We start from the raw sequence: 12,946 nt of genomic DNA, 5'->3' as shown, positions 1-12,946 counted from the left end.
TAAAATCTTTTAGAGTGGTCATTCAGCCTATACAATTGCTACGAAATTTACTAACCTAAGAGGAAATAACTTAGATGCCCCTCATTCTCTCTCCCTCTCCCCCCCCCTCCCCCTCCCCCTCCCCTCCCCTCCCCTCTCCTCTCCTCTCTCCACTTATGTTCTCCTACCTGGGAGAAATTGGAGCAAGCTGAGGGAGCACCATGGGTTGTCTAGCTTGGGTCAGGGTTCACCCTCAGCTGTACACCAAAGAAAAATGCTTCCATCCCACCACCTGTGTGAGGGTGGAGGGGTAGACAGCTACTCAACCCCTCGACAGTTGGTATGTTCATTTCCTAGGTCAGCTTTGAGGCTTACACAACAGAGATGTACTGTCAGTCCTGGGCAACAAGTACAAGGTGTGGAGGGCTGGCTCCCCCGAGGGCTACCAGGTAGACTGCTCCATTCCTCCCCCAGCTATCAGTGGCTCGCTGGCAATGCTTGTCATTCCTTGCATGGAGAAACATCACCCGGACCTCTCCAGCTTCACCTGGTGCTTTCTCTGTGTGCACCTAGGTGGCTTCCTGTCTTTACTAGTATCTTTAGGATACTAGTCTTAAGGTCCGTCCTCCTGTAGGACCTCATCTAATTTTACCAATCATGTCTTCAACAATCCTATGTCCAAAAGAGGCCATATTCTGAGCTACTGGGAGCTCAGACTTTTAACCCCTGGACAGGGGCAGTTTCACACATAATAGTCACCAGTCGATGCCAGTAAGCGCCTCCCCACGGGTACATGGGAAGTTCTCTTTCTTTTCACATAGGGCTGCAGATGCCCAAGTCCCTGCAACCACACCAGCAGTGAGCTCACCCAGAGGTTTCAGGACAGAAAGACCCAGGGAACCAATGAAAGTGGGCTCAAACCACTCCGTTTGCTAAGTCAATGTAGAATACACAGCATGAAGCTGGGAAAAAGGAGAGCACCTGCGCTGTCAGGGGGTGCAAGTGGGGTAGAAGGACCATGTGACCTCAGTCCTGCGGTGCGCCCTGTGCAGTGCCTTGCCTGCAGGAGAGCCTTCCTCTCTGATGGTGGGTAGCAGGACCAGAGGTGAGGCTCCAGAGAGGAGGGTATCAGAGACCCAAAGGAAGAGCACACCTGGTTGAGTGCATTAGCATCTGACACCTAGGCTCAGAGTGGTGTTTCTTGGGACAGGTATCACCAATGGATGGTTAAAGAAGGCCTCATGAAAATTGTGTTCTGATTTGATAGCTAGCTAATTTTCACTGTGACTGCTTAGAGCCCTCTGTATAGTTAGTCTCATGCCGGTTTAGTACTTGGGTGTCTTTAACCCTTTCGCCCTTTTCTCTCGTAACATGCACACTCCATTTGCTGGTATTTCATTTATTCTTAACATCTCATGAGTTCTGCCTATGTCTAACAAACTCTTTGCTCACTAGTTACTTAAGACATCTTAAAATTAAGTGTGCCTGTGACTTCAAATCTCCAACTTCTTTATCTACCAGAATTGGCAACACGTCAGAAGCAAATGCAACACGTACCCTCCCCAGCACGCACAGCCGCAGGGATGTTGGCAGTCTGTGATTTGTCCCTGAAACAGTACCTCCTCTCTGGTGTCTAGCCGAGCAGAATTAAGAGATACATTATTTTAACGCCAGGAGCCTGGCTCTGAACTGAGACCTTTGTGTCCAAGAGAATTTTCATCATTTACTATTAAGTAGAATTTGGAGATGGGACAAAAGGAAACTGCTTGCTTGGGAAGCAGAACTGTGCATTACAATTTTGGGGAGCTCTGGAACTTGATGTTCTTTTGGCAGTACAGCTGTGCCCAAAAGAACTTGACCTTGTCTCCATTTTAATTTTCTTATCTTTTTTTTTTTAACTCTAGAGATGGAACCTTTTGCTGGGTAACTGCATTGACTGAGTCCTTTCAATCTTGTATTGTTAAAAATATACATATTTTCTTTGTGTAGTACTGGGGATACCCAGAGGCAGTCTACTCTGAGTTATACCCCTATTTTATTTTTAATTTTGAAATAGGGTCTCACTTAGTTGCTATGGTTGGCCTTGAACCTGCAATCTTCTTCTTTCACCCTCCCAAGTAATGGGATTATAGGCAAGTGCTACCATGGCCAGTTTGAAAATCTTTGAATATAACAAAATGTATCATCAGTAGACCCCCAGATCCCAATGCATGGATGCTGAAAATTAGACTTTCTGTGTCTTCATACTTGGGATTTGAGATCTTTACTTTCAAAAGAGTGTTTAAAAGGTAATAATGTGTAAATAACTTAATATTAACAACTTAGCTTTTTTAATTGTATGGAAATGGTACCTTGTGGTCACTTCATCCATGTGAGCTTCATTTCTCTTGGCCTCTGCTCTCTCCAGAGCACCACATGTGTTTATTTGCTTTTAAGGCAAGAATACAAAGTTTTCCATTTGTGGTACCATGTTAACTTAAACAGCTTTTAAGATCTAGATAAAATCTGGAATTCCTCCTGGTGAGTCTGAGACAGGAGGTGGGAAACTTAATTTGTACTTTTTGCAAGTGTTTGTTCAGAATGTTGGAAAACAGTGTCATGAATTATTTCCCAGAACCAGTAGTCAGTGATGTGCACTTACTTTTTAAAAAACAAGGTGCATGCCTGTACCCCAGTTCTTGGGAGGCTGAGACAGGAAGATGGTAGGTTTGAGGCCAGCTCCAGCAAATTGTCAAGACTCTCAACAATCTACTGGGACTCTGTTTCCAAACAAAAATAAAAAGGACTGGAGTATAGTTTAGAGGTAAAATGTTCCTGGGTTTAATCCCCTGTAAACACACACACACACACACACACACACACACACACACACACGCGCGCGCGCGCGCGCGCGCGTGCACACACGCTCACACACACACACACGCTCACACACACTCAGTCACTCAGTCACTCACTCACTCACTCACTCACCATTCTTTCCTAAGAACATATTATTTATATAAATTTTATTTATTTCAACATCTCCTAAGAATACAAACAAAAGTTATTTCCTAAAATTCAAAATGTATTGTTTATGAAGTTGGCATTGGCAATTGAACTCCTGAACAAAGCTTAATATTTTTTGTTACAAGTGCCTATTAAGAATTAAAAAAAAAAAAATTGAACCTACTTTGTGACCCAGCAATACTACTTCTGGTTATATTCCCAAAAGAATAGAAACCAAATTACCAGATTAATGCATGTGTATCTCTGTTTATAGCTGCACAATTTACAGTTGCCAAACTATGGAACCAGCCAAAATGTTCATCAGCAGATGAATGGATTACAAAACTATGGGCTATGTACACAATGGAATTTTACTCAGCCATAAAGAAGAACAAAACCATGTCATTTGCAGAGAAATGGATGGAACTAGAAAACATGATGCTGAATGAGATAGCCAGTCACAAAAAGTGAAAAGTCAGATGTTCTCCCTAATATGCAGAACCTAGGGAGAAAATGGGACATAGGAGGGGCCCTAGATAAAGGAGGAGAAACCTTAGAGGAGTAAAGAAGGTGACCTGACTGAGGAGATGGGAGGGGCAGAGGGACCCCCTAATGCATATGATGTACATTCAAAACAACATCACTAAGGGGAACTCGAGAAGGGGGGGGCTGGAATTGGGGAAGGCTAAATGTGTGAAGTGTGTATGTATGCTTCTGCCCTCTGTACCTCATGATAATGTATGATTATAATGCTCAAATAAACAGGAAGAAAAGATGAATGATAGTGACTTAAACATTTTAAAATAAATTTTCAACCCATAGGTACGGTTTTAAAAAGTGAACTGCCTTTTACATGGTTCCAGAGCAGAAAAAATATAGGCATATTTTCAGCTGGTTCTACAAGGCTGGAAAACAAAAAACTGTACATCCTTTATTCTGGGTATAGAAATTCTAAGTGAACATTAGCAAATAAAATGTCACAATGGCTGGGAATCATGGTGCAATCTCCACTGGTGTAATCTCAGTACTTGGAGGCCAAGCCTTAGCAACTTATTTAGATCCTGTTTCAAAATTAAAAAACAAAATAAAAATAGGAGCCAGGTGTGGTGGCGCACACTTGTAATCCCAGCACTTGGGAGGCTGAGACAGGAGGATCACACAGTTTTGAAGCCAGCCTCAGCTACTAAGTGAGGCTCTCAGCAACTTAGTGAGACCCTATTTCCAAATAAAGTGTAAAATAGGTCTGGGAGTATAGCCCGGAGGTAGAAAGCCCCTGGATTCCACCCCCAGTACCACAAATAAAATAAAATAAAATAAAATAAAATAAAATAAAATAAAAATAGGGCTGGGGTTTGCTCAGAGGTAGAATACCTTTGGGTTCAGTCCCTAGTAAAATAAATAAATAAATGAATAAATAAATAAATAAATAAATAAGTACATGCATTTTTGTTTATGTGGTGGTACTGGGGATTGAAGCCACAAGCAGTCTCTCTTTACCTACATCCCAAGCCCTTTTCATTTTTTGTTTTTGAAACAAGGTACACTAGATTGCTGAAAGGCTTTCTACATTGCTGAGGCTGTCCTTGAACCTGTGATCCTCCTGTCTCAGCCTCCAAGGTACTGGGATTACAGGCATGTGCCACCACACATGGCTTAGCAGTATATTTTTAAATGCTGTAATATAACCTAGAAGGGCTTATTCCAAAAACACAATTATGGTTCCCCCTTAGGAAATTTGTACCCATTACTTCTTGCATTAAGGAAGTAAATGATAAAGTCAAATCATCCACTCAGTGTTAGTGATAGGTATTACCCAATTCAGATCTTTTAAAAACCAAACTATTTGCAAATTGTAAATAGAAAGGAGATTTCTCCTTTTGGCAAAAATGGTATCAACAAAAAAATCCCACAGCAAACCAGATTTCTTAGTGCAGTATTAGAAGCATCCGCATTAAAGACAGGAATAAAGCCAAGATGTTTGCTATGCTTGCCCATCTTACCTGGTGCTTTTAGCCAGGGAACAAGTGCATCTACTACAGAGGATGAGATGACCTTGTCATTATTTGCAGATCGTTTGGAAGTATCTGTGGAACATGAAAGTTTAAAATTATGAGATTTTTCTAAGAGCATAATAATATGACATATGCAAAATCAAGTTGCCCAAATCCAAAACTTTCCTAAATACCAGCAACACTCAGCAATAAAATGGAACCACAAGACCCATTTCTGACTGCCTCGAGTATTAGGAAATGCCTCGAAGTGCACCGGTCAGAAGGCACTTGGGTAACAAGGCTCTTGCTCCGCCCCATAGACATAGTGCTAACTGGGTGATGCTAACTGGGAAATAAATCTCCATTTAATTTGGTGAATGTGTGTGCATTTTGTTCTTTATGGCTTTTTTTGGAGGCAGGTAAAGCTAGTCAACAGTTTTTCTCGGTTTGCTGATGAGGAAACCGAGGTCTAAAGTGATTTCGTGGCTGGCTCACGCGTCAGGGTGGCCTCTGTGAGGCGGGAGCAGAGCTGGCGCCAGCTGCAGCTTCGTGGCTTTTCAGCCTGACCCACTTTCGGATGTTCTTCAAAGCCAGGCTGTGGGGGCTTCTTCAAAAATGAAACCTTGAGTCAAGTATCCGGTTGAGGACAACTCTTTCTCTGCTCTGTGGTGGATACTTTACTCTGTAACTATAAAAACTTCCACAGATATTTTTTAACATTTTTAATTATTTTGGTAAAAAATGAAAGAAGATATATCCTCCCTGGTTTGTTTGTTTGTTTGTTTGTTTTTGTTTTGTTTTGTTTTGCTTGTGGGCCTAAGGATGGAACCCAGGGGCATTTGACCTCCGAGCCACACCCACTGCCCTATATTTATTCTTTATTTTGAAACAGGGTCTCACTAAGTGCTGAGGGCCTCACTAAGTAGCTGATGCTGTCCACAAACAGAGATCCTCTGGTCTCAGCCTCCGGAATGCTGGGATTACAAGCGTGCCCACCACGCCCGGCTAGCCTCACTGTTTTAATTAGTGGCTGTTTATTGTGATTGCTCAAGAAGTGATCAGTGATCAGGATAAAACTAGAATTATTTTGTAGAATTATTTTGTAGTCGTGCTCATTCTTGGAATATGTCATCAATAATAGGGTTTTAGTACTTTATTTTCTTCTTTTTTTGTGTGATACTGAGAATTAAACCCAGGGACTTTCTACCTCTGAGCTACACCCCTAGCTCTTATTTTATTTTTTATTTTAAAATAGGGTCTTGCTAAGTTCCTGAGGCTGGCCACAGACCTGTAATCCTTCGATCTCGATCTTCTGAGTGCTGTGATGATAGGCATGTGATACCCCGCTGGCTTTATTGCTTTACTATCATTTTAAAAAGGATAATACAGAGTAACCGTGTACTTAGGGAAGTGGGAGTATAGTTAGTGGGAAGGCCGTGATAAAGGAATACATTCCAGAAAGGATTTGGAACAGTCTGTTTCCAGAAGTGGAAAAGAGCCAGGTCTTAGTAACTTCAAGTTCTGTGAGACCTTGTAACAGATCACAGCACTTTCTGCACAATTTAATTTTTTTTTTTTTTTTTTTTTTTTTTGTGTGTGTGTGTGTGGTACTGGGGATAGAATCCAAGGGCATTCTACCTCTGAACTACACTCCCAGCCCTGTTTGTTATTCTTTATTTTGAAACAAGGTCTCACTGAGTTGCAAAGAGCCTCGCTAAGTAGCTGAGGCTGTCCACGAACCATGATCCTCTCAGGTCTCAGCCTCCCGAATGCTGGGATTATACGAGTGCGCCACCACGCCCGCCCACGGTTTAATTTTTAAAGAAATAAACTACATCCACTTTCTAAGGCCGTGTATCAAATTGCTACAACTGGGTGGCCTAAAATAATAGGAATTTGCTCTCACACAGTCTGGAGACCAGAAGTCCCAAGTTGTGTCACTGGGCATTGAGAGACGTCTAGCTTGGCAAGACTGCGGCCATCTTGTCTGCGGCATTGCCTTCCCCAGCGGGTGGCCCTGGCCCATACTCTACAGCCCACAGAATACACAAGTCACAAGGGCGGCCAGCGCGCACTCATGCTGGGCACAGACACCTGGGCTCAGCTGAAACCTGACATGTTAAAGCGTTTTTGAAAAAGCCCGTGTATATTCTGATCTGCCGCTGGCACCTTCTCTAGTGAAGCACACGCACCACTTGTTCACGTCTTACTGTTGTCTTTCTTCCTCAAAATCCCGGACAAACTGCATTTTATGCAATCCTGGATTTGCCCACCCCCTCCTTTGGTTTATAGCGCCTTCCACCTTGGCCAGTTATGCTACACTGAGTTTTTCCAAAAACACTAACTAAACCAAGTGAAATCAACAGGCCGGCAGGAGCTCCTTCCCCCGAGACTGCAGGGAGAACCCCTCCTGGCCCTTCCAGCCTGTGGTGGCTGCCAGCATCGCTGGGCTTGTGGCCACATCACTCCTCCCTGTCTCCGTGGTCATAGTGCTTCTCCTTTGTGTGTCAGCTCTCAACCCCACCTCCCTCTACAGAAGGATGCTAATGATTCCATTTACAGCCCACTGAGAAAATCCAGTTTCTCTCCCTTAACTCGGAATCCTTAAAATTTAACCCGTCTGCATACAGGATCTCTGAATAGAAACAAACTTTGGTAGCAATCAGAGCAGACTTTGAGCATGAGTTGGCTTCCACGTTATTGGTCTCTTTGAACTTCTGAAAATAAAACTCATGCCTGCCTAGCCCAGAGACTTTTTGGAAGAATTAAGAGACATTATGCCAATTCAAATATTACTTCTTAGCTTCCTTTTTCTTTAAAAAAATTTTTTTTTGTGTGTGATACTGGGGATTGAAATCAGGGATGTTCTACCCTCAGCCCTACTTAATTTTTATTTTGAAACAGGGTGTGAGACCATGGCTGGCCTTGAGCCTGTGATCCTCCTGTTTCAGCTGCCCCAGTACTGAGGATACAGGCGTGGACCACACTGGCTTCCTCCCCCACCCCTGCACTCAGAGCCTTATTTCAACTCGCCTTTCATCCTGGAGCGCAGCCTGTCCTGGCAGCTCGTGGTTGTGCGGTAAATGCTTGCTCTGTCTGGAGGGCAGCTTGGCACCGCACCGTCACGCACTGAGCCTGCGCTGGGGACAGCTCAATGTCAGTGGCCCGTCCAGAAAACCCCGTGTGAAAGCTGTGTCATTAGCTTAGCAAACAGGAAGATGCCTGTAAAGCAAAGCCCCTAACCTGTGGTTTCTGTGTCATGGTGCAGAATCAAGTGCATACACAATGCAGGAAGAGAACTGTTGATCCAGAAAGGAAAAAGGTAGAAAAGGTGTGAGGAGCTCCCAGGTGTGTACACCCAACCGCACACACACTCCACAAGGCACTGTGTGTTCACCTCATTAGTATTTTTTACATCTACTCTGTGCTTGAAGCAAGTACTTGAAGCTGAGCATGGTGGTGCATTGAGAGGCTGAGACAGGAGGATCACAGGTTCAAGGCTAGCCTCAGCAACTTAGGAAGATTCTGTTTCTAAATAAAAAGTAAATTAGGGTCGAAGGTGTATCTCTGTAGGGTAGAATGCCCCTGGGTTCAATGCCTACACAGACACACACACACACACACACACACACACACACACACCCTGGGGAACAAAAGCCAGCGATGCAGTGACACGTGCTACCCTGCATTTGGAAGCTTCCTGCCAACAGAGCAGTGTGTCACTGTCAGCCTTGGCCACGCTGATCTGGCAGTGGCCTTGCTTCGTGGGTCATTTGGCTCACGGTGCTCCTGAGTCAGCCTTTAGATCACTCACTCAGTGGTGCCTGGACCTGGAACCTGCCTTCCAAGGGCCTGGCTCCTCTCGCAGGACGCTCCCAGCCCTGCCTGGCTGTACGGGAAAGAAGGAGAGGGAATGAATGGCAGGGCAGCAGCTGCAGCCCAGGAGCACAGGGCCTGGAGAGAGTTCATGCAGCTGTAGCTAGAAGGGAATGCTGGAGCTGTGGCACCATCAGAGGTGCTGTGTCAGGACCGCTGGGCACGCGCGGCTTTCATGTCCTGGACACCCGATGTGGAACACCTATCGACAGCTAGCGGGGAGTCGACAGGTGCTTTCATCCCAGTAAGGTTTTCAGGGCTCTTGTCAGGTACTTATGGCATCAGGTTGGCAGATTATGAAAGGAACCTTTCAGTGGAAAGAAAGGCCAAGTGCGCAGTAGCCCTTGCTCATCTGCCGAGGGGATACGCCAAGGCCCCGTGATGCCTGAAACCACAGTAGTACCAACCCTTTGTATATGGGATTCCCCCCTATATGTATGTATACGGAAAGGTTTAATTTATAAATTAGGCACAGTTAGAGATTAAAGACAACAACTAATGATTGAACCAAACAATTACAACAATATAGTAAAAAGCTATGTGAATGTAGTTTTGATCTCAAAATACCTTATTGTACGTCCTGCATTTTCAGACCACAGTTGACCACAGGTAACTAAAACCATAGGAAACGGAGCTACAGATGGGGGCGGGGATGACGGTACTTAACCAGAAATAAGTAGAACTGACATCTGGGAGCCTCTTGATTCTGGACATGAGTTAGATGATTTAAAAAGTTGGGAATGTAATTTGTGTCCTTGGAGAGTTTCTAAAGTATTGGGAGAGGAGGTCTGACGAGCAGAAGCGACTGGAGACCAGCATCCTGGGGGCCAAACCGCCCGCTGTGCGGTACCACACGAGGCCCGGGGGGCACCAAGCACTGGCCACTGGGTTGGCTCCGTGCGCTCAGGGATGCTCACAGGGCTCTTTCTGGATCAGGGTTGGACACACACATGAATGTGAAATAGAGGCCCGATCTTTTTTGAACACCTCTGAGAACAGAGCTGGACTAGTAAGCTGTGCTGTACAAACACGAAGGGGGATCTGTGGGAGGAGGTGTGAGCTGAGGATGGTGGAATCCTTTTCCTGAGCAAAAGGAGTCCTAGATTGGGGCATGGTGGCACGTGCCCATAGTCCCAGTACTATGCGGTGGGAGGTTCAGGAGTTCGACACCCTCCTGGACAACATAGTGAGCGAGACCAACTTTCAAAATTAAAACAACAACAGAAGGCTGGGAGTGGTGGTGCACATCCATAATCCTAGGGCTCGGGAGGCCGAGGCAGGAGGGTTGAGTGCAAGTTCAAGACCAAGCAGCCTCAGCACCTGGGCAAGATTCTCAGCAACCTAGCAAGACGACGTTTCAAGGTGAAAAATAGATGGCTGGGGTGTAGCTCAGAGATTGAATGTCCTGGGTTTAATCCCTAGTAACACACACACACACACACACACACACACACACACACAACTGTGTGCTTTGATTAACTGCATGACTCTGGGAGGCAAAATTGGAGTACTTTTTTTTTAGCAATCCTTAAATCTCTTCTTTACTGCTTAATCTGTTTAAAGTAACTAGGAAAGAAATTTTTTTTTCAGTACTGGGGATGGAACCCAGGGGCATTCTGCCTCCAAGCGACACTTCCAGCCCAATTTTTAATTCTTAAAAGTAAAGAATTAAAAAACAGGGCCTCAGGGGACTTCCCGCTCGGGACCCCCTCCCCTTCTGGGGAGCTGTTCTCTCTCTCACAGGTCGTGTTGGCCCTGAGAGAAGGCAGAGTGCACCTGAGGGCACGTGGCTCGGGCGACTCTCGAGTAGTGACCTGAAGGCCTCTGCTGGACGTCATGGCTGACCAGGCCCCTAGGGGTGACCTGTACCTCTTTTCTGGCAGATCGCGTGGACTCTGGGAGAAAGTAGTTTGCAACTGATGGGCACTTGGCTCGGGCGACACTCGGGTAGTGACCCTGAAGGCAGCTACTGGACCCCGGAGTTCCGACAGCCCCTATGGGGTGTTCGGCCACTTTTCTCTATTCTCTTCTGGCAGATCACGTGGACTCCGGAAGAAAGCAGCCTGCACCTGAAGGCAATTCGGCTTGGGCTACTCTCAAGTATTGTCCTGAAGGCAGCTGCTGGACCCAGAGTTCCAGCCCCTTTGGGGGTGTTCAGCCGCCCTTGCCCCATTCCCTGCTGCTTCCAATAAACCTTTTACTCCCCTTAAAAAAAAATAAAATAAAGAAAATAAAGAAAAAAAAAAAAAAAAACAGGGCCTCACCGAGTTGCAGAGGGCCTCACTAAGTAGCTGAGGCTGTCCATGAACCATGATCCTCCTGTCTCAGCCTCCAAAATGCTGGGATTACAAGTGTGCGCCACCACGCCCAGCTGAAAAAGATATTTTTGAACTATGATAATAATACCGTCAGTGACAGATCTTAGCCAGTAACTCTGTTTCTTTAATTTTCCCTAGTGTCAAATCAACAGTGCCTTGACTTCTTTCCACACTGCTTTGGAACTTGCAGTGGATCAGAGGGAAATTCAGCACGTCTGTCTGTATGAAATTGGTAAATATGAAGTGTCCGTCTAGCTTCTTTTTGGGAAGTAAGAAAAGTTCATGCTCCCTGTTGTAAGTTTTTGCTTATGATGCTGTTCAGTTTGTTTTTGCAAAATGCTGTCTTGTGTAATAAGGACTTCGAGTATGACCTTAGCCCATGTGATGAGGTTTAGCTCCCTGATTCCCACTGCTTCTTTATAACATTTTACTTTTAGGATAATAAGCTATGTCAAATGAATCAACTTCATGGCCCCTTATAACTACCTTCATGGACTGCACGTTAGAATTCAAGTCTCTTTGTTCCTCATTCCCAGCAATGCTCGCTTAAAATAAAGTGCAGGAGAGAGTTGGGCCCTGATACTGGCTTTTCCTCCAGCTGGCCCAGAGCCTCAGCCCCATGGGCACCACGGGAGCGGAGGAGCCCCCCTCTCCGCAGCCTGTGGGTTAGGTGAGGCCTCTGCGAGGCCCCGCACACCTGGCAGGTGCTTCTCCCTCATCTGCCCCACTGGAGGTACACTTCTCAATGGACTCCAAAGTGCTTATCTGTCTAAGAATTCCTCCCTCGTCGCTGATGTTGCTGCCCAGTCTTTTGCTGACTACACTCAACTTTCTCTCCAATATGCTGAGAAGAATAAACACAACTTTGACTTGAAATTAAAGGGCATTTTTTTCAAAATAAGAGGTTCATCCTGAACGTGGGTGGTAATGTCAGGAACCTGTAGGAGAAGAGGACTGAGCCGAGTCAGAGGCAGCTTCCTGCACCATGGCCCAGGGTTTATATTTTTAATAGTGTGTGGGCATAGCATGTCCCCTGGAAAAGCTCACCTACTGGCTATGCAAACATGTTGAGAGGTGAAATAAACCAAGACTGTAAGTACATCAGTGGATAAATGCATTCATTTACTAATGTGGGTGTGTGTCCTGGGCGGTGAATGCAGGTGGCAGCTGTGCTGGAGGACGCAGGTCGCTGGGGTGTGCAGGACTGGGGGCTGTTGTCCGCGGCCCTTCCTCTTTCTCTCTCTGCTTCCTGGCTGTCATTAGCTGAGTAGCCCCCCCACCACAGTGCCCCCACAAGCCCTGCCACCATGATGTTTCTGCCTTGGAGCTGGCCAGCCATGGACTGCACCTCGGAAACTGTTAGCCCAAATAGACCTTTCTTCCTCTAAACAAAAATAAAAATGAGAGGATCTTACTTTTTATTTAGAGTTTCAGCCAAACGCTTGAAGGTCACACCATACAACACATAGGAAAGAAAAAAGGGGGGAGAAAAAGGAAGAGAGAGTAAAGGGAATCACACAGGAAACAGATACACCAGGCTCAAGCTCTGCAGAGGGTCAAGGAAGAGGAAACTGAGGTGTTAGGGAAGCGATTGACACTTGTCAGTTCTAGACTGCACTGCCCGCCACTAGCTTCGCCTTTGCCTGCTGTGGACATAATTGTCTCCCTGACTTCTTTTAAAGAAAATACAAACAAAAAGATTGGGACCTGCCCAAACGTTTGTTTGTTTGTTTGTTTGTTTGTTTGTTTGTTTGTTTGCAGTACTGCAGATGGAACCCAGGGGCATTGTACCTCCAA

The 12,946-nt window shown here is 45.4% G+C and overlaps 1 protein-coding gene across 1 annotated transcript in view; it reads left to right on the top strand.

The window, feature by feature from the left end:
• The window catches only part of TTC39C (tetratricopeptide repeat domain 39C), a gene marked incomplete at both ends in the record, with an annotated part of 99,574 nt that overhangs the window by 72,783 nt on the left and 13,845 nt on the right, over positions 1–12,946 (top strand). The window contains one exon of the mRNA XM_080714458.1: positions 11,288–11,381. Coding sequence (XP_080570584.1) covers positions 11,288–11,381 — 94 coding nt within the window. The remainder of the gene's footprint in view (positions 1–11,287; positions 11,382–12,946) is intronic.

This window comes from Muscardinus avellanarius (genome assembly GCF_963383645.1).
Source record: "Muscardinus avellanarius genome assembly, chromosome: 17".
NCBI lineage: Eukaryota > Metazoa > Chordata > Mammalia > Rodentia > Gliridae > Muscardinus > Muscardinus avellanarius.
The sequence above is the reverse complement of the archived record's forward strand: the minus strand, read 5'-3'. Positions and strand labels throughout refer to the sequence as shown.